General features: G+C 40.1%; 2 protein-coding genes across 3 annotated transcripts in view; one reads left to right on the top strand and one right to left on the bottom strand.

Moving 5' to 3' along the window:
* The window catches only part of CNOT11 (CCR4-NOT transcription complex subunit 11), a 27,061-nt gene extending 6,660 nt beyond the window's left edge, over positions 1-20,401 (top strand). The window contains exons 3-8 of one of the 2 annotated variants that reach the window (XM_019524204.1): positions 4,067-4,219; positions 6,309-6,511; positions 8,187-8,389; positions 12,186-12,282; positions 14,077-14,270; positions 20,225-20,401. In XM_019524204.1, coding sequence (XP_019379749.1) covers positions 4,067-4,219; positions 6,309-6,511; positions 8,187-8,389; positions 12,186-12,282; positions 14,077-14,270; positions 20,225-20,336 — 962 coding nt within the window. In that variant the 3' untranslated portion in view covers positions 20,337-20,401. Of the gene's footprint in view, positions 1-4,066; positions 4,220-6,308; positions 6,512-8,186; positions 8,390-12,185; positions 12,283-14,076; positions 14,412-20,224 lie in introns of those variants that run through there. The other variant, XM_019524205.1, reaches the window with a different exon arrangement.
* Positions 18,060-22,194, bottom strand: part of RNF149 (ring finger protein 149) — a 43,126-nt gene continuing 38,991 nt past the window's right edge. Inside the window, exons 10-11 of the mRNA XM_019523844.1 lie at positions 20,274-22,194; positions 18,060-18,398 (exon numbers count right to left, since the gene is read on the bottom strand). Coding sequence (XP_019379389.1) covers positions 22,136-22,194 — 59 coding nt within the window. The 3' untranslated portion in view covers positions 18,060-18,398; positions 20,274-22,135. The remainder of the gene's footprint in view (positions 18,399-20,273) is intronic.

The raw sequence follows: 22,194 nt of genomic DNA, 5'->3' as shown, positions 1-22,194 counted from the left end.
TTTTAGTTGGGCTCAGATCTACAAAGGGAATTCAGTATGATAATACTGAGGATCCCTGTACTGTGCTCCACAAGTAGAATTTAGAACCCCAAGTTAGGTGCTGAGGTTCCTATTCAGTGACTATTTTAAAGAAGCTAGTGCACTTGAATAGAGGATGCTCTGAGTAGCCAGTAGGAAATGTTAAAGAAGCACCTTTCTAGTTCATAGATTTCATAGATGTTAGAGCTGGAAAGGACCTCGAAGATCATGAAGTCCAGCCCCCTGCCCAGGGGCAGGAAGTCAGCTAGGGTCAGAGGGTCTCAGCAAGATAAGCATCCAAGCATTTCTTGAATTAATCCAAAGTAGGTGCCTGCATCACTTCTGGAGGGAGTCTATTCCAAGTCTTGGGGACTTAGACCATAATAAATTTTTCCTTATGTCCAGCCTAAAATGGTCTTGTGAGAGTTTATGACCGTTGGTCCTTGTTTTACCTTGGGGCACTTTGGTGAAAAGACATTCTCCCAGATCTTGATGTGTACACCCCTTATGTACTTATAAGCAGCCACCAGGTCCCCCTGAGCCTGCATTTTTCCAGGCTGAAGAGTCCCATGGCTCTCAGCTTCTCTTCATAAGACCTATTCTCTTGCCCTCTGATCATGTGTGTGGCTCTCCTCTGGACTCTCTCAAGCTTCTCGACATTCTTCTTGAATTGCAGAGCCCAGAATTGAATGCAGTACTCCAGCTGCGGCCTCACCAAGGCTGAGTACAGCGAGAGGATTACATCCTGAGATTTACTTGAGAAGCATCTATAGATGCAAGCCAGGGTTTTGTTAGTTTTACCAGATGCAGTGTCGCATTGGTGTGACCCCCCAAGTCTCTTTTAGCAGTGGTGCTAGCAAGCATAGCACTGCCGAGGCTGTGCTATTAGACATAAGTCATTTGCAAGTCTGGGATTTGCATGCCCAAACCGTCTAGCGTGTAAGTACCTACATTGTCTCTATGGTCAGAGCAGGAGGCAATGGTGATATTGGGGCCCATGTTTTATATAATAACTTAGGGTAGAAACGTATGTTTCCTGATATAGTATTTGTGCTGCCATAAAACATTTTAAAGTGGTGCAAATGGCAAGCAAATAAACATCCCTACCCTTTGTTGCACCACATCTCAGGATGCCTCTGTAAGAAGGGAAAGTTGGGGTTCCCTGCTTATGGAGACTTTCCCCCGGGATCTCCAGGGGCACATTCCCATAAATGGGGAAATCCTTTACAGGTTCTAGCGACGTCTGTTTTTACCCATACTGTGTCGAGCAAAACATTTATAGAGTAAGAGGGTGGTTGAAAAGGAGTATGGTTGTGACCTAGGGGTGAGGACAATGTAGGGACTGCTAGTTGGTTCAATAAAAGATGTTGCCCACAAACACCCTTACTTCATGTAGGTACTACATATGCATTTTTGTCATTAAGGAATCATTGGATAAAATATTCACGCTTCACTGGGGAATAAAACTCAGGACTCTGCTGCATCAAGTGCTCTTAACACTGGCCTTCAGATTTTCATCATGCAGGGAAAAAAACCCGCATCACACTTATAGGCTCAGCAGTGCTATGCTTGCTAGCACCAAAGCTGAGAGAGACTTGGGGGTCATGATTGACAACAAGATGAACATGTGTCGTCAGTGCAATACTGCAGCTGGGAAAGCAAACAGAACTCTAACTTGTATCTCAAGCAAGACCCAGGACGTCATCCTCCTGCTGTACTCGGATTTGGTGAGGCTGCAGCTAGAGTTCTGCATCCAATTCTGGGCTCCACAATTTAGGAAGGATGTGGAGGAGCTTGAAAGAGTCCGGAGGAGAGCCACACGCATGATCAGAGGGCAAGACAACAGGCCTTATGAAGACAGGCTGCAAGCTATGGGACTCTTCGGCCAGGAGAAGTGCAGGGTCAGGGGTGAGTTGGTGGCAGCCTGTAAGTACATAAGGGGTGTGCATCAGGATCTCGGTGAACTCCTGTTCACCAGAGCACCCCAAGGGATGACGAGGTCCAACGGTCACAAACTCCTGCGAGACCATTTTAGGTTGAACATAATGAAAAACTTCTTTACTGTCTGAGCCCCCAAGACCTGGAATAGACTGCCCCCAGAGGTGGTGCAAGCGCCTTCTCTGGACACTTTTAAGAAACATTTGGATGCTTATCTCGCTGGGATCCTTTGACCCTAACTGACTTCCTGCCCCTTAGGCAGGGGGCTGGACCCAATCTCACAAGATCCCTTCCAGCCCTAATGTCTATGAAATCTTTGTTCCCATGAATCTTGCATTTTTGGCTGTACAGTGGTCATGTCAACAAGAGGAGCAAAAGGTGACCTGTCCCAACTTACTCTCTAGGAAGGGAGAGTGCAGATGTGAGCATGAGTCCCCTCAGGCAGCAGAAGACCTAGAATGTAGTCCAACCCTTAGGCTAAAATGTAAAACGTGGGCTTTTCAAGCCCTGTTTGGAATGGAAGCATCCCTACCTGCTTGGCTTTTGGTTGAGCTCGGTGCCATCAGTGTGTTAGGCATGCCTTCCTTTCCCCCACCCCTTTTGGCCCCCACAGACTTACCAGCTCTAAGCTTCCAGGCTGCATATCGGCAATGGATTGGTATTGGCTGATATATTGGCTGGTTAATAATCAGCCATCGGTATTGGCCCAGAAAATCTTTATCGGTACACACCTATCATAAATTGTCTTTACTTTTTAACCAGTTCTTCAATAACCTGAGTATTTACTGGATTTAATAACATTACGTAACTTGTTTCTTACGTTGTATAAATTAGTTTTTAAATAGGCTGACCATACATCCCAGTTTGTCTAGGACAGTCCCAGATTTCATTGGCCATCCTGGCTGATAGGTGAAAGTTGAAACAAAAGTCCTGAAATTGACTGCTGTGGGCAGAGGCTGGGGCACAGTTTGGTGTGGAGGCAGAGCAACAGCATGAAGCAGGTGGGCAGGGCAGGCACCATTGCTGCCACCCACACATCTGGCCTGGCTCCTCTAGAACAGTGGCTGGAGGCAGGGGGCAGGCTGGGCTGGGCACTGCTCCAGCCTGCCTGCCTGCCTTGCTCCCATGCAACAGCAGCAGCAGTGGTGCCTGCCCGCCCGCCTGCCTGCCTGCCACACTGTGCTGCTCTGCCTCCCTGACTGCACCCCATGTCCCTGCCCCATCTGCCTCTGTGACTAGCAGCACTGCTGGGGGCGTGGAGAGGGATGGGGATGGGAATGGACTGATGAACACCATGTCCCAGATGTCCTGGTTACTATAATATGGTTACTTTACCTTTTAAAAGAACACTGTGGGCTTCCAAGAAATTCTTACTTCTTGTTGTCCAGATACTGCAACTGGAAATTAACCTGAATCATTTAACTATTGAGCACTAAGACGCTTGTTTTGCTTCATGGGGAGATGGTGGGGAGGAGAAATAACATAGTCTTGATAGCAGATGGGGAAGAAGCTTATACAATGCTACCAGAATGTGGTATATGCTATGAAAAAACTTGGACTTTTGATTTAGTTTCACATATGGTTCTCTATAGATTCTGAAAGTGTGTATTTTTTTTCATACAATATGAGAAAAGAAATGCTTGGAAAACCACAAATTGGCATCTGGTCTGACAGGAGTAGTGTCTGACATTGCTTATAATTGATCTTTTGAAGTTGACTAGAACAAGGGTTCTGACTCTCCCCATAGTCCAGATTTGTTTGTTAGAATATTCCCACGAACTCTTACTCATAATTGTTGCACCTCTCCCATTTGAAATTATGTTATGTCTTTGTGACAACAACAGCAGTTTTTTATGTGGACAATATTGAGGAACTGTTTGTCTATAGTTCCAGCTGCTGCACAAGGAGGGCTAACCAGCCAACATCCTGGCATCTCTGAGTGCTTGCTCCATGGACCCCCACATTTAAAACCTTAAGAGATTTCATGTTGACGCTTTCTGGTTTAAGGCAGTGCTGTTGAAAAGCTCAGATTGCCTCACTACTTTTAGTATTCCTGACACTTCTGTTTGACTTTATACTCTAACACTCCCAACTGAAAACTGTTTTTCAGAGCGTCAGTCTGAGTTGCCAACACAAAGCAAAGCCAGCTTCCCCAGCATTCTCAGCGATCCTGACCCAGATTCCTCAAATTCTGGGTTTGACAGCTCTGTTGCCTCACAGATCACAGAAGCTTTAGTGAGTGGACCAAAACCACCTATAGAAAGTATGTATCATTGTTTGAATGTCAAATTTCTATAACCTCTAGTATAGTTATTTGATTGTGTTGTCTCAGATTGTCGATCTCTAGAGTGACTTATTGAGCAAGACTTGGCATTGCAGCTTGGGTGTTATCGGGGCGCCAAGCAAATAGGTCTGCGTTTTGTTGCAGGTTTACAGTTGTCTGCAAATAAGAGGCCTATGGATAATCTCATCTAATTACTTCATACTTTGAATGTGGAAGATTATTTCTAGATTTCAAAGGGAGAAGATTCTTTGTTAGGTGGTTCATCTTAGTGCAGGTGAAAACACAGCTTTTTTTCATTGGTCACTTACTGCAGATCAGCCTCCAAAATGCAATTCAAGTTCTTTGAGCATATGTTTATGAATTATGGTTGGTGTACATGTGCCCCAGACACAAGACTAGATTCTTTGGCTAACAGTTCTGTCAGAGCCAGGTGTGCATGGCTAATCTCTTCATGTTCCTGTTCAGGTTGAAATGGCATTCACCTTCCCTCTTATTTCCTGTGGTGTCAAGATGGAACCTAGAAATTTCCAATTGGCTAGACTCTACTGTTCTCTAATTCTTTCAGTCTTCCAAATTCTGTAATCATCCATGTCTTGTGTTGTCTCTGTAATCAGCCCTGCCATTTAAATAGTCTTAAGTGTGTTTCCCTTTCTGGAGTAAATATTCTCCTTGAAGTCAAGTAGAGATCCATTTCCTGTACAGTGCACGCATGGTGCTATAGAGAGACCAGGCAGAGGTCAGCCACCCCGAGGACTGGTAATGGTGCATTCCAGTCTAGTTGTCTCATGGGCCATCTATAGCAGGATTCATCAGATGTCGCTTGTGCCTGCTGACCAGTTAAACTTATATTTGGGATCTCAGCATGGTCCTTCTTCAGGTTATTGAACCTTCCTTCAGGATTTTACCAGCATTCCTTATGCTGCTTCTCTAACAAGGTAATCATGCTAGTTGCCATTATACCACTTGAGAAGGTTGCTCATGTTCAAGCCCTCCTGGCTGGAATTTATCATTCCTTAGGGCCATGCTGGTGATAAAGCTGAATTCCAGGTTCATTCCTAAAGTAATTCCAGAATTCCTTCTGAACTAATCAGTCACCTCACTAGTCTCCTTGCAACAACATGCTGCTTCACAAGAGAAGGTGCATCCTCTGGATGTCTCCAGAGTTTATTCTTTCACAGCTTTATCTTGCAAAGAGGTTGGGACCTCTTTGTGAACAGATCACCTGGGCTTTCCAGGCACCTGATATGATGCCAGTAACTTTCCAAGTGGATCATTCAGTGCCCCTTCACTTACTACCAAGGATCTGAGCCGCCCTCTATTTAGGCATGCACCGCTAGAGCATAAGCAACTTTGTTGGCTTGCTACCGAAATATACCAGTTCTTGAGATATGTAAAGCATCCTTGCAAAGCAAATGTTGACATTCATTAAACACTGCTCTTAACATGGCAGGAGATACCAAATTTAGAAAAACATTATTGCAGTCCTTACCTGTCTGATCAGCTGTGAATCCTCATCCCATTTTCTAGAGGATGCTACAAGTAGGATTTGTGCTGCTTGCATGTTACTTGACATAGTAATGCTGGTTCCTCAGGGTGTTGCAGTTCATGGATCCCAAAACCTCCTCTCCATCCCTGCTTTTGGAATCCCTAGGTCTCAGGGAATTCAGACTGAAGGAACCAAGGGAGGGTCAAGGCAGCTTAACTCTTCGTGCCATTGTACAAAAGCATAAGGACCAGGATGGACCCTGCTAACTAACAGAATTTGGCCTTGTTTGCATGTGCTCTGTTTGCTCCTTTTGCAGGATCTGCCCCAGCTAACAGATCCCAATGAACCTCAGTGGTGCTGGTGATTTGATAGTAGCTTGCCATTCAGACTGAATCCCAGAGCAGTCAGGCAAGTGTGTGTGACCAGCTGTCATGATTACATGCGTGTGGGGTGGGGAAAGGACCATTTACAGCATGGATATTTTCACCCTTTTTAAATAAAAAGTTATTTTAGCCAAGTTTTAAAACAATTCACCTCTTTAGTCTTTTCTCTAGAGGAAATCTTCACAAAACTGTCTTCCAGGTCACTTTCGACCAGAATTTATCCGGCCACCACCTCCACTCCATATTTGTGAGGATGAACTGGCTTGGCTAAACCCAATAGAGCCGGATCATACAATTCAGTGGGATAAGTCGATGTGTGTTAAAAACAGCACTGGAGTAGAAATCAAAAGAATCATGGCTAAGGCTTTCAAAAGCCCCTTGTCTTCTCCACAGCAAACACAGGTGTGTATTTATGTTCAGGTGTCTTCCTGTCTAATCCTTCCTGTGACTGTATCTTTGTATCTGAATTCTGGGATTTTCAGTGTTTTGTTTTTTTTTCCACTTGCTTCTAGGTAGATAAGAAAAATATCTGAAAAACTTGGTGGGGAATGATGGGTGGAGACAGCAAATAACTGCCAGCTGAACAAAGGCTAAACTATATGCTAAGTAGCATCATCAGTCTTTCCCTGATTAGAAAACAGCAATAATGCTGTTTTACGTTTGGTCAAGGCTTTCAATAGGATGGTTATTTAGAATCACCAAGGGCCTAATCTTACCAGTATTATTGACAGTTACTGCTGATTTGCATCCACTAACCTTGATGATGCATAAGGAAGATGTTCACCATACAACTTGTAGACTAACTAAATACAGCATAAGCTTTTGTGAACTTGAGCTCACTACTTCAGATGCTGTTCATCAGTGAGTGCAAATTTGCAGGAGTTTCTTCTTTTAGCTATCTGTCTATAAGGTACAACCCCACCCTGCCTTCTGCCTGACTTCAGGCTAAGAAGGCTAACTACCTCTCCACACAGCTGTCCCTTTCTGTATAAGACAACTTGTCAAAGTTACTTTTAGCAGCTCAGGGAGCTTGCTGTGATTTGGAGAGGAAGTAAAACACTTTGCTGCAAAAGAAAAATAATGTTTGGATGGTGTGGGTTGTATTTATTATTTTTATTATTATAATACAGGACTACTATGTACCATAAATTTCAAAACATAAAGGCTTTTTGTACTTGCCTGCCCTAGTATTGAAATATAAGAAAGCAGATCTAAAATGTATAAAGAGTATTTAATCCAACTGGCTAGTTATTTTCCTCTAGTTTAGACAGGTGGTTGTTTTGGGTTGGTTGGTTGTTTCAATATACAGGATTTAATATGCACAAATTGAGTAGCTTTTTGTGTAAATAGTACTTTTGTGCAAGACAGAGCATGTTCAGACAATCGTAACAAAATCCAGGCCTGGCTTCTGTTGCAAGTCACTGGGTCAGCTGAGTCCCAGTTCTGCATGGCGTGGTTATATACATACCTGGATTCCTGCATGTATTCCTATTTAGTTTAAAGGAAGACACAACAAATATAACTGGTGAATCTCTAATTACTGTTAGCCATGTGATTAGACTGGCTGGAAAGGGGGAATTGTACAGGAGTTCACAATTTTAAAGTATGATAGAACTGTTTAAGAGACATCTAATAAAATATATATATTAGTTGTTTTTATAGTTACTTCATTCATGAAAATTAATTTACTGCCTTGGTATGTGTACTAATGTTTCATTATTGCTAAACATCTTCCTATCTTCTTACAAAATGTCACTATTTTGAAGTGCAATCTTGTAAGGATTTTTAAACTTCCTGCTCATTATATCTTTGGCAGCCCAGATGTGTCTGGTCACCTTCCCAAAAGAAAAGGGGAAGGGAAAATCTTGGTTAAAAGCTAAAACCGTGTTAAACTTATGAAGATTGTGGGGATGGCATTAAATGGAAGAAATTGAAGTCAAGATTTAGCGAAACCTTAAGAAAAAAGCATTGGGGTACACAGCCTGTAATCAGTCCAACAGTTTCTAGCTGACCTACTCCAAATACCCATTTGGTCACTACAGTTTGAGTTAAACTTAATTTTTTTTTCTCCTTGTAGCTTCTCGGAGAACTGGAAAAAGACCCGAAGCTAGTTTACCACATTGGCCTCACTCCTGCAAAGCTGCCTGACCTAGTGGAAAATAATCCTTTAGTTGCTATAGAAATGTTGCTTAAATTAATGCAGTCCAGTCAGATAACAGAGTATTTTTCTGTTTTGGTTAACATGGATATGTCATTACATTCAATGGAAGTTGTAAATCGGTAAGCGTTTTTCATCAAATCTATTCATGAGACCGTGCATTTAGAATACTCTTAAAAGGGCTCCTCTAAAAGGAAATGAAAGCAGAATCTCTGTCAGTGTCTGGTGTTTGATTAATCATGGCTTTATCCACAATAATCCAGTAGCCTATGAAAGATGGTTAGTTTCCTTTTGCCCCGAGGCCACAAAAAGCATCAAGAATTGAGGAAATGATTAATTGTCAAGGATCATTGAAAGGTTGGCCTGAGAGTTTGTTCTTGAGCACAAATCGGGTGTTAAATTAGTCTTTCCAGCCCTTCAACACAAAACATGTCACTAACTGGAAGGGGGTTATGTTAATCTGACTGAGAACCCAGCTGAATTTATAGAAGCAGATTCACTAACAGTGAAATGAAGTGGTCTTGAATTGCCTGGCCTCTTGCCAAGAGGTCTTTGTTTCTACACTTGGAATTAGATGCATGCCAAAAGGCTGGGAAACCTTCTTTGAGTTCAGTGATATGAAGAGTATAATTTCTAACCAGTTCAAATAAAAACACTTGCATGAAATGTCTCTAAAACAAACAAAGGCACTGTTTTATAGAAAATCTGCAGCTTGTCTTAAAACAAGGCTATCTGTAGTTGTGGCTTTGAATTTCATGCATGAAACTTCTCTGCTGTTTTGTCCTCCAGACCAGCATTTCACAACCTGTGGGTCATGACCCAAAAGTGGGTCACATGAATATATGAAAGGGTCACAAAGAAAAATGGATCAACAGAGTTTAAAAATGGATTCTCCTTTAAAGGAGAAAAATGTGGGAAACAGGCTTTTCCCTCGCAGGCTAGCAGAGTTCCAGGTTGCAGGGGCTGCTTGAGGCTCCCAGTGCCTTATGCCGGGGGGTGGAGGTGGGGGGCTGCAGGTTGGAAGTAGAGAGGCATTGGGTCAGGGCTGGCCATTGATGTTCTACAAATGGGTCTGAGTACAAAAGAGGTTGAGAACCACTGCTCCAGACTTTGAAGTCAGTCTTCAAGTTTTACATCCCAGCTCTGACAGAGAGAGAGAGAGTCTCTTGTTCAAAACTAATGTGATCCTCCACTGGAAGAGGTTCTGTTCCTTTGAGCTTTAAATGAAAATAATGAAAAGCAAGCTTAACAATGATAAACTTAGAACTCGGGGATCACCACCTGTGGCATGTGCCACAGATGACAAGAACAGCTTCTGTGTGTGGCATATTGGGGAGGAGGCAGGCAGCACAGTGGCAGACAAGGCATGCAGTATGGGGGAGAGGTATGGAAAGTAGAGCTGCAGATCAGATGAGGGAAGGAGTTTTTGGAGTAGCACACAGCAAGGGTACTGAGCTGTATTTATGGCATGTCTGCCAAAAAGATGGCCCTCCACTAATTTCACTTGGTTTCTATTTCCTATTTTATGTTGGCCTTGGCAATGTATAAGAGTAAGCATCCCTCATTAACTCACTTCATCTCCACAGTCCTTTAAATCAAATTCCTGCATGTTTGCTTGCTTCCTAATAGCTCTCCCTAGCTCACAGAAGTAGCCTGAATTGCAGTCAGCCAGTTTTTGAATAACAGCACTCCAATCCCCTTCCTATATCTGACCAGCATATTTTCTAACCCTCTTCCTCCAACTCCCAACCCCATGCTCCCTGCCTTACCTGCCACCATGCTGCCTGTCCCTTTCCTGATCTGCCACATGTAGAATTCCCTTTCTGGTTTGGTAGGTGCTGTGAATTAAATATTATTCATGAATCTGTTACAGAGTTGGATAAAGTAGTAGCATAAGGACTGAAATTTTAGGGTCTTTCAACTACTATGTTACCTTCCAGGTATTAGTTTCTCCCAATTAAGTTTTAAGTTGTGCTTGCAGCTGTCTAGAGTAGAGCGAAGAAGTGGTACCATCTGCTCAACAAACCCAGTAATTTGATGTGCATGGTAAAATGTAGCTGCACAGGGCTAACAGTAATTAAGACTAAGGAGCTAGGATCTATTTCAACTTGTGTATCACTAGTTCCAGTCAGCTATATGCAGTTATGATTTCAGTGTGGTACACAGGTGGGCATGAAGGCATCATCTAATTAGTGGGATAGAATGTATTTTTGAGGGGTGGGGGATTGACTGCAAGAAGCAGGTTGAGGGTAAGATTGCAATGCCAAAACTACTCATCCCTGACTAAGTACTTCCATAAAGGTAAATTTGTGGTCTCGTCTCACTTCCTCTCTCCCTAGCTGTATTCAGATTTTCCTGCACACAATAAACTACAAGTAGCATGCAAATCCCCTTGTTCCACAGTAGTGCCACTAGCAATAGAGGAGAAATCTAGTTTTGGGAGTTTCTGTACTAACTTTAAGTCTGTGTAAGTTTCTCTTGAATCATGAGTTTTACTTCTAAAAATGTGCTTACTGAACTGCTGACAGAATAGCACTACAATTGTTTATGCCATTACGGACTTGCAGAGCAAAGCTCCATTGCATATAACTGTTAAAAAAGAACTGACACACAGATGACGTTACTAACAAGTTTGCTCACAACATATAAAAGCAAAGTAATATACATAAGTACTTCAGTTGCTTATAACTTTCGATAAACTAGATACCTGAAGTTTTTCTTATGCAATTTGACTTTGTCTAGACTACAGCTGACTCTCCTGTTATTAGATGACAAATTTTATTTAGGAGAGACTTCATTGCCCAAGTCAGTCTAGGCCACAGAAAAGCTTTGGAAGTCCATATACTGAGTTGGGTTTTGCATCGTGTCGTCGTAGTAAGCATTAATTGCTTTAATGGATGAAGTCCAGCCACTTTCGGATGAGCTTAACTTTCCAGTGTGTCTATAAAGATTTTGGTGCTTTTAATTCGCTCTTTCCTGTCCACAGTTCCTTTTGGGGCTCATTTTTCCTGGATGTTGTAAAACAAAACAACAACAAAAAACTGGACTGGAAACCTGGACATGTCTAGGCTTGTCTAATTGGAGAAGAGAGACAGCAGTAGGCAATTGGCAGTAACAGTTCCTGTGCAATAAGATCACTTTTTGTCTAGTTTAGAATCTCATCCATTTAAACTGGACAAAACCACTCTTAGTGTAGTCTTCCAAAAGGAGAGTTACTGCCAAATAGTTTTGCTTTACATTCATACACTAAGGTATTTTGGTATAATGTCCCTGTGTAGCCAAGCCTTTAGTCTCCACAGTAAAATGTTTTAAGGCCTTAAACTGAATTGTTCCAAACTCCTGTAGCTATGGGAGTCGCTCTGAATTTTTTGCTGCCTGTCACTTCTTTTTCTCCTAAATAGGACAGTAGTTGAACATTCCACTCTTTTTGCAGTAGAAATGAACGGGGTCACAACTGCCTGATTTGATCTAATCTTGCTCAAGAAGGGAAACCAATGACTAGAAAAATCTCAAGCCAAAGCAGAGCTAGTCCAGCTGTGTATGTCACCAGAAAAAGCTCCAGCTTCTAGACTAGCTATTTGAAGATGAAACTGTATGAAAAAGTGTGTATTTCAATACTTGCTGCTGTTACTAGAAGAAGCAACTTTAAGTTCTCTTCATCTGCATGCATGTTACCCATCATTTACCTTCTGTACTGCAGAAGCATCTCTAAGGAATACTGTGATGAATACTATTTAGCATAGGTTTCTTGCATGGTGTACAGTATTTATAGTATTTAAATAAAACCCATCTGTTTCTTGCATCTATGAAAACACTAAGTGGGCGTAACAGATGTTTGGACGAATTAACTTTTTGTGCATTTATTAATAGACTGACTTTCTGTTTATAAACTATTTGTTAACTTTTTATTTTGAACAGGCTTACTACAGCAGTTGATCTTCCTCCTGAATTTATTCATCTATACATCTCCAATTGCATATCTACCTGTGAACAGATTAAGGACAAATATATGCAGGTGAGTGTTTGGTGTAGTGACTTCTTTCAGAAGAGAACTGAAGCTGTGTCTTGCAGTATAAGTAAGGGAAGAGCAGGCATATTTAAGTACCGAAATTGGCAAGGTGTTCCAAGTGAACTCTATTCCTGACTTCATTTCATTTTAAAGAATGGCAGCCTAGGAAAAGGCAAACACTATACATTAAACAAGTGTTTCATACTGGTGAATATTCAAGTAATGTTTTGTCAGCATTTTGACAAGGGGACCCATGCTAAGTTAATGTTCTGTAAAATAGTTCCTTATTTTGTCATTAAGAAAGTACTTCAGGCACACTTATGTCAAAGTTCGCTTAATACCCTGGTCTTCTCCAGGTATTAAACTCTTTGCTTGTTTGTCCTTGAGCTTTCAACTTCTGTTCTGCTTTGCCATTAGCATGAACTCATTACTAACATGAAGTAGTTGGTCACGGTAACTAAAATAAAGCATTCCATTTGAGAAGTTTGCAGCATGGAGTAGAAAGCACCTTGCACGTGTAAATCTTTTTAAGTAGCCTATGTGTTCAAGGTTCCTGATTTCCTTCTCAGCATGAGCATCCTGCAGTAATTTCACTTAAGGCGCTCATTTTTTCAAGTAATGCATAATTTTCCCTGAATATGCTGAAAATGAAGAGTGAGTTAGTGGGCGCATCTACATGAGACACTTCATGCCTGTTGAACTAAGTCTCTTGTGCGTTACCACAGCTGGCAGAAACCATCCTAATATGCAGTAGGTTAGTCCAGTGAGCATTAAACATCACACAAGTGTTTGTTTGTGCTTATGTGCAGTAGTGCTGATTATGGCACATTGTTTAGTAATTACAGCACATTAATGAACATGTAGTCATGCCCAGTTGTAAACTCTTATCCTGGCTGAACAAAGCAATTATCCCCTGGATAGTAACTCCCATGGCAGGAAGCCCTAGGTTCTAGTTTTAACTCCTAGGACTGTCTCTGCACTTGGCAGGAATCTGGGTATAGCACATAAACAGTAGTGGTAGTTAGTGCTGGAACCTCGGGTCCCTTTACCCAGGGGTTACCCGCATCCTTGAGCTTGTCATGTTTCTTATTGCTTGTACTGTGCTCCAGTGAATCTGAACTTTGTAGAGTGGCTTCATCTTACACTAGCCCTTAGTCTAGTGGTTAGGGTCTTCTCCAGGACATGGGTTTGTACTTTGTAAGTGCTAGACAAATGTTTTAAACATCACACTCTGGTACGAAAAGCAGGCACAATCACTAGTTCTGTTTGAAAATGCCTGGGTACTGAACTCCAGTGCTCCCTGAAGCATCTTTTGAGAGCCTGCTGGATTGGATCCTTTTAAGGATTTAGGTACAGGGATCCTTAATGTGCGAATCTCAAGTGGCCTTAAGTTCAGGAAAGGCACTTAAATGCCCAGTATTTCCAAGATGGGAGTGCCTCCAGTCATGTTGGGGTTTTTTTGACAAGCTACTAAAGGACTTATGTGGAGCTCTTTTTTAATTGTTATCGTAAATGTAAATGTCTAAAGTATTTTGTGACTCTACTATTCTTACGAATTTAGGGCACCTGTAGCAATATGGAAGAGATGGTCTGTTCCCTTCTACTTCTCAATGTTACAGGGAAATTGGCATGTCCAATTGCAGCATTTATAGAGTGAGGCTGAATAGCTAGACCATAAATTTGAAGTAAAGGAGTAGGTTAACAGCTGCAGTTATTTTCTTGTTGCATAAATCACCTTTTAATTGAATTACCTGCACAAATTTTCTTCAGTTACTGAAATTAGATTGTTTCTTTTTTCAGAATCGCCTGGTACGTCTAGTTTGTGTCTTTCTTCAGTCTTTGATCCGAAACAAAATTATTAATGTACAGGACTTGTTTATAGAAGTACAAGCATTTTGTATTGAATTCAGCCGGATTCGGGAAGCAGCTGGCCTTTTCAGGTTGCTGAAGACACTGGATACTGGGGAAAACCCCTCAGAGACCAAAGCTTCAAAGTAAGACCATGTAACAGCTGGATTGTATTCTGTATCAGTTTTTTTGTATGGTAACAGATCACTGGATTCTTTGGTTTATTATACTATAAATAGCATTTTATGCATTTAAACAAAGTAATAAATATTGCCTTTCTGATAGTAGGACATCTTGAATTTTTTTTAAGTATCATCTACAGAAGGAATAATTTTATTACTTTATTGTAATTACTTAATTCAAGCAGATAGTATGCTTGGAGGGAAAGTGTCATTAGCTTTTTCACCCTTCCGACTGCATTTATATTCTAGATCTTAATTTAGATAAGCCTCAAATCCAGAAAGTTACTAAACTTGTACAACATTCCCAATTTTAAAGCTGTTATTTTTCTCCAGACACAGAACAATGATTCATTAGGCTTTAATATTCTGGGTAGAGACAGAACTTTGGGCCAGCTTCAGCAAGCAACAAACTGGCATCTGGGGTAGGAATAAAACAGAAGCTGCTTCCAGACTATTGTGGTTGATATTAACTATTCAATGCTGAATTTGAACTGTGAAGTATTTGCCAGGATAGTATATTGTGTGCAGACCAGCAGCATATCATTTGAAGTAATTGTCACACACATTTGTAAGTGAATTATCTTTCCAAAGGCCAGGAAAGCAATTCATAGTTCCCTCATCCCTAGGGTCCAGTATAAAAAGCCTTATAGTGCAAGTGGAGGCTGTGCTAAGAATTAAACCTAATGAAAATAGGTTTAAGTGGCAGGGGGGTTAAGTAGTAACATCCAAGTGAATGCCATTCATTCTGTAAGATAAAGGTATGCTGCAGGTCTCTTTTTAAAAAGAGAAAGAAGAAACAAGTCTGTATTTCAAGGGCACTACAAAATTATCTGATTATAGTTTAGAGATGATACTGTTGTACTCAAATATACTTATTAGGTCTGCATGAAATTGTCGGCCGTTTGTTTCAACACTGTTTCGACTCATTTTGAGGTTGAAACAGCAACAATGAAACAAAACAAGGAGCATTGAAACTAGCCTCATTTTGTTTCGAGGCTGTCAAAACGTTTCGACCATAGCGCTGGAGAGGATACAAAATGTTGTTCTGTCCAAACCTCAAAACTTGAGGCAAAACAGAGCGGTGCCATTTCACACAGCCCTAATACTTATACTTTCTCTCAATTCCAGCTTTATTGGACCTGCCAACTTGAAATATAGCAACGTTGTAAAATTTTAACCAGACTTAAGTGGTCAGTTCTACACTAATGCTACATGATTCTACTTTTCTTTACAAGCTCTAATTACACATAGAGGAAATCTGTAAGTCTGGCTGGTATTCAGTGCAAAGAAATCTGTGTTCCTTTAAAACAAGTGATACCTGATTAAGGTCCACATATAAGCTAGGATTTTTGCCATCTGCTTTAATCATACAACAACTAAATTGGACTTGTGCCCTTTTCTCCATTCTAGCTCTAGTGACAGGCAGCATGAAATTAGTCCTTACATGGGAAAGTTTTCCTACTCCTAGCAGTTCAGTTGTGGACAGACATGCCATCCTTGCAGCACTTGTACCCAGATGGACTGCTTCAGCTTCACAGTAGCTTCATGTAGCAGCACAGAGCTGCAGCCTTGTCTGGAGAATGTTCTCGTTAGGGTTCCTTTTGGATTGCTTCTCCCATTTTGAACACTTCAAAAATATGTATAGGTCTATTTGGCTCAGCCCTTGAAGCACTTAGTTTTGCAGCTGGGACATAATAGATGAAGACAAAAGGATTTCCTACTGAAAATAAACACTGCTGTGGGCTTTTAGGGCAGTGGTTCCTAACATTTTATTTTTTTAATCCGGCGGACAGGCACAGGAGCAGATCAGGTGCCTCCCCTCCCAGAGCTGCCGTAGGCCCCAGCTTTAACCCTGCACATGATCATTGGCCAGACAGAGGGGGGGGACTGAGAAGGGGGCTCAAGCCACAACCCAGTAGCCAACCTTTTGCAACCTGGTGGTTAGGAACCTGTTTCAGGGGATGGTTTCAAAACCACCTATTTGTACTATTTGGTACACAGGGGCCTGATTACATGCTAGCAATATGTTCTTCCTGTGGCTGTAACCAAGAGAGGATGTGGCATTTTCTATCCACAGAAAATATATATGATTTTTAACAAAATTCAGAGGCAAGGCATGCATTTTCTTTTGAGAAGAGTCTTTCCTAGTGCAGAATAGGAAGCAACTGAAAGCTTCCTCACTACTTTGCCAATGCATCTGACTTAAATCCACCCAGAACAATTTGCTTTGAAGAATCTGATCTCTTGTGGACTCGGGAAGATTTTCTGCCCAAAGCAACAGAAAAACAAGGAGAAGAAAAATATAGCTGTAGCACTTCACAGCTTGTACTTTAGTTTTTCATGAAAACTTCTCACAGCTGGGTTCTATACCCAGATCTAAGGATGAAAGACTAGTAATAACACGCTAGGTACACTTACCTATCAGCATGCAAGCCATGGGTCAGTATTATATTCTTTAAATTTACACTAGCAATTTAAGGTAAACAAAATGAGGACCTATCAGCTCCATGTAAAGCAAATAAAAAATTAGTTTATATAATAACTTCAAGTAGTCTATTAAAGTTTTCTGGGAACATTGCATTTAATAAGTCATATAATTATGTAGATAGATTGAGTTTGCTGACAATATCTCTTTAAATACACTTAGAAACCATGCATAATCTGGACACAGGTTAAGTATTCAATGAAAATAATTGGTCATTGACTGGCTCTGACATGGAGGCCATGTACACACATTTGACTCATCTGAAAAGCTGAGATTGTGCTGATACTGTGCAGCCAGGACAACCTCAAGCATACTTCTCTCTAATACTCTGCAGGTTCCCTCAGACAGTGTGGCAGCAGTGCTCAGAGTCAGCCTGTCTCTTGCTAAGGCACTTCTGGGTTATTTTTTCCTGGAGCAGCCATTTTTGCTCTGGGAGAAAAATCCTGAACATCTGTATACTTGTACTTTCTCCTGGGACAGCAGCAGCCATCCCAGGAGAAACTGAGGGCACCTATACATGTGCCTGATGCTTGGTCTGACACATTCCAATTAAAACATGTTGAACCAGATTCAATTAATTAATTAAGACTAAATCAGAACACTCCAGCAGCTTCACCATCACATGTATTCAGCATCCCTGCACTTCAAAATGGTGGAGTCCTTTCAAGCTTGCTGAATGAGCTTTAGGTAAAGTACCCCCACTGCCATCTTGAAGCGTGCGATCCTGGATACATGAAATGCTGTGGGCATTTTTATTAGAACAGCTCCTGAGAACCACTCCAATTAAAACCCCTCCCCCTCCACCCCCCCGAGCATGTGTAAAGACACCCTGAATATCTACACACAGCTTAAGTTTGTACTACTGCCAAATTTGTTTAAGGGGAAACAAAATGTTACTCGTTCTAGTTTTGCTCAAAGTCAAAAATTTGATCCACAAGTTATGTGTATAAATAAAGGACTTCTGCAAGTGATTCAGCAGGCCAAAACCATACACCAAATGCTTTTCAGTAGTTTCCAAACAAGGACAGAGTCTTAACAAAGCAATTGTGCTTCTGTATTACAAGTGAATATATTAATTCTAATGTGAAAGAGGACCCTATTGTTGGTGACTAGCAGAATAAAAACAGCTGTGTGTTAGTGGTAATTCAGTGCATTTCCCTAGCAGTTACTTGCAGACTAATGCTTTTGGTGAAGTCAGTCTGACTGACTTCCGTACTCTTACAGCTCTTAAAGCCCTAAGTATACAAGAAGCAAAACACAAGTAATCTAGTGGAAATGCCAATTTCTTATCCTTTTTTGTAGATAGAAAAAATGGTATTATCATTGTCTGATAGACATAGCATAGGCAATATATCTACACAGTGAACTATATTTAAGTCCAATTCAAGTATGAATAGGCTTGAAGTTTCCAGATGATGCATCTGTCCCTTACATAGGCAGGTACATGTGTTCATAAAGATTTCCTACTGATCACAGTTCCAAATAAAGAATGCCATAAATAAATAAAAATCCATGAATTGATATTGATACCCAGATGGAATAAAACTTGGATTTGTGCATCTTTTAATCTAGAATTCCAGCTTCTGAATCTTCATACCATGCATCACCTGTGTGCGAAAAGACAATATTCAGCAAATAGCCATTAAGAAAGGTGCAGAATTTTATTTTGAAGCAGTGGTGGAAACTGCCATACTGATAAAAGAATCAAGACAGTTGTTTGTGGTTGAAGTAAAAGTATAAAGGAATAGAGTAACTAAGTTGTCAATCACCACCTTTCTGATCCTCAGCACTGCAACTGCAAATAACTCCATTTATCTCTAGTCACTATTTCCCAAGGTCAGAGTGGTCAATTTAGATATTCAAAGCCAAACACACTACAATAAAAATACTGCATTAGATAGTACATAAATACTGAAAATTTAAAACTAGCTGAATGCACCTACCTAGCCCTCAAGTTCTGTAAGCTTGATTTTCTTTGATTACAAAAAGATATTGCAGGTCAATAGGGTACTATTATCTAGAGCTCTCTTGAGCACTTCTAAAAGCTGCAGAGTGGTTTTAAAATGCTGACACTCACTAGGACAAAGCTGAACCTCCCTTATTGCACTCTACAGGCTAAGCCATATTTGTGATACGGTTTGAGAACTTAATACAGTAGCTTTCCCCAACTGTATGTGCAACTTCAAACACTTCTTTACTATTGCTTGCAAAGGTCACATCTAGGGAAAAAAAAGATTTATTTTTAGCTTATAACCATCTTAAGCATGGCATGCAACTAAAAATCATCTTCCTTCCTCAGGGGAGGTGGTAAGGCTAAATTGTAGCGTATCCTATTTTATAGATTGGGGGGCGGGAAATAGTAGTAGTTGTGAAGCAGCTGGGAGCATTCATTAAGGTTTCAGCAAATCTGTAATAGATCAGACAAAAGGAAACTTGCACAGGGCACAAATAGCATGTGGGACTCGCTGCCATACAGTTTTAGGTCAAGAGATTAACTGATTCATATACCTGTTAGATAATGAATAATAGTTACCTTTATCAAGCAAACTTACCATATCTGAAACAAAATATGCCCAGACTTATTTTCCATTTCCTATTATTTTAAGCCACAGGTCAGATAAGTTGGAAAGTAGGAAGAAACATTTCAGGTTTCTGTCTTTTATTACTGCTTGGTGTTCAGATATTTTTTACCCTGTTTATTTACATATTGCTTTTTGCTAAATGCAGAAAGATATTACTGAGGTCAGACTAATAATTCGCTTCAGGTGACTTTGTCATTGTGCTTCCAAAGAGAGCAAACTGCTTGTGGAGACACTGCAATTCGGCCTTTTATTGTCATCATTCCTCAGTACTGTAAAAATCCTTTTGACACTTGGCTCCACTAAGATAATACACAGCATGATGCTTTAAACTGACTAATGCAGATAATCAGAATTACTACAAATCCTACATTACTTCACATATTTAGACAGCTGCATGAGACACTGGAACTATTAATCTGGAAGCTATGGGTTTCTCAACACCTCAAAAGTTAGACGCAAGGTATCAAGTTAGGAAGTATTTATTGGAACCCCCGCCTCTGTTGAAGGACATTTGATCATTATGTCAGCAATAATTTTTGTAAGGTATTTTTCTCTCTTATTATAAAAAAAACACACACTAATTAATGTGTGTGCATATATCTCAAATCCTGGCCATCAGATTCATTTCCTAGTAAGCTATTTTCTTTAATTCAGGCAGAAACAGCTATATACTTTCTTCCTCCCTGAGAAAGTAACAGGCCTGTTTTCAGTTTGCAAGTTCCTAGTTCTCTCTCCAGATTTTCCTCAAATCTTACCTTCTAAGAAAATTAATATATTTACTATGTTCATACCTTTTACTTTTAAAAATGGCATGAAAGAAGTTACACTACTCACCACTATATTTGCTTCAGCATGACTGCCGTGTTACAAGTATCCCCAAGACATGAAATGGAGACTCACAAGACTTCAGCTGATAACTCCTTCAGGCTTCTTCTGATTGATGATCCTCACAGTCCTGATTAATCAATGTTCAACTTTGTGTCGATACGGATGGAAAAGCCTCAGAGGAGACTGTTCTGGATATATTGATGACCTTGTTTGGAGGCATAGTGGTTCCTATGAATCAAGGGGAGGTGTGTGCAAATGGTATTGCCAGTCAGTAAATATTCCACTCCTTCATTTGATTCTTATAAAATAAAGACACCAGAAGGTGCAATATTTGTGTTGACATAAGAAAGGTGAACCCTAGTAGTTGTTCCATTAGATCTTAAATGAATGATGTTCCTATCACGAAGAGAGGCAAATCATGAATATTTTTTCAAAATATTCATATTTGAGGCTCAACTGTTCACTCTACTAAATGCTCATTTTTCTTCTCTTTGAAAAGCCCCTTTATTTTTGGAACATTCATTCTAAAATTAAAAACAAAACATAAAACACAACATGCACACACCACATCAAACAACTTACTTCTGCAACTGACCCACAACAAAAATTTTAAAAGTGGGCATTTTCTTAAAAACATTCCAAATACATGTTATCTTAGAAACAAAATGCACTTTAAAACACATCTAGCAGGAGACACCATTTTAAGCAACCTGCAGTAGCTACTTACAAAAAAGTATGAGGAATGTACCACGTCATTTATAACATGACAATACTAAAATCCTAAGTCATTTAACACTATAAAGATAGTGTTGTAACTGTACATAATTCTTTACAAAATGAGTTTAGCATTGCCTTATACCATCTACAGCATGCAAGTATCTGAATAGGAGAATAAAACGAAGATGTAGGGGTTTTTATTTAGTCCGGTGCTTCAGATTTAGTGCCCCCTGCCCTTTCCAATAAGGCACAATACTGCTACTCTAGCAAAGGAATAAAAACTAGTGACAAATCCATTTAAACTATTAAATGGGAAATGCCCACAAGAAAAATGTTTAGCTTCTTGGACAAAGAGCAAAACCCTCTAATGTTATATAGATCTTGCTTCCAGTGTGTGCATAAGGAATAAGGGGGGCTTAAAAGGGAAATCCATGAAATCTCATAAATAGATTAATAAATACATTTCCTAGCCATAGTTAGCCCTTTTCTATTTAACTGAGTTAAAGATTAAAATAGAGGTAACTGATGCGCATGCTAAGCAAGTCTATACGCTCAGCATGTCAAGACTGTCCAGCAGGTACTGAAAACCAACATGTTACTGACCAGTTTGGTATAAAAGTTAATGAGATGGAAAATGTTATGTATTCTGCTCTGAGGTGGAATACACTGTAAGAGCTATCAGTCTTTATTTATATAAGGAAAATTTAAATAGATTATTTTTCATCAAATGTAATACCCCAAAACTTGATTCCTGTCTAATCTATAGTGAGAGATTATTTAAAGAAAGCCATCCACCTCTAGTTGCAGCAAATTTTAATCTGAATTTTTAAAGTATGATTTAATCAAATGTAGTGCTGTAAGTGCTCAACTGCATCTACATGCCAAGTGTAAACAATGTACCCAATATATTTATGCATTAGACTTTTTACAGTCTGTTCTCTCTTCCTAGTTTTTGAGTCCCCTGGAGTACAACTCTAGTAATTGTTACAGCAACAGGGTTATTGCATCTTTCATAAGATCAACAGAGGAAATTTAAAAAAAATCCTCTTTGTACAAAATTGTCTTGTTAGCCCTTTTGGAACACAAACTAGAAAAGTTTGAAAGGTAAAACAATGTACATTGTTATTTTTCCAACTAGACAAAAGTTCATACTAATTAAATAAAAAATAAAGTAGTTCTTTCACAGTCTAATTTAAAAATGTCTTCAGTGAAGCCATTCAGTGGGAATTTCCATTAGACAGATGTTCTCCATGCCGACTATTACTGCCATCCATGT

Source organism: Gavialis gangeticus, unplaced genomic scaffold (assembly GCF_001723915.1).
Source record: "Gavialis gangeticus isolate Ggan-Ray unplaced genomic scaffold, GavGan_comp1, whole genome shotgun sequence".
NCBI classification, from domain to species: Eukaryota; Metazoa; Chordata; order Crocodylia; family Gavialidae; genus Gavialis; species Gavialis gangeticus.
The sequence above is the reverse complement of the archived record's forward strand: the minus strand, read 5'-3'. Positions and strand labels throughout refer to the sequence as shown.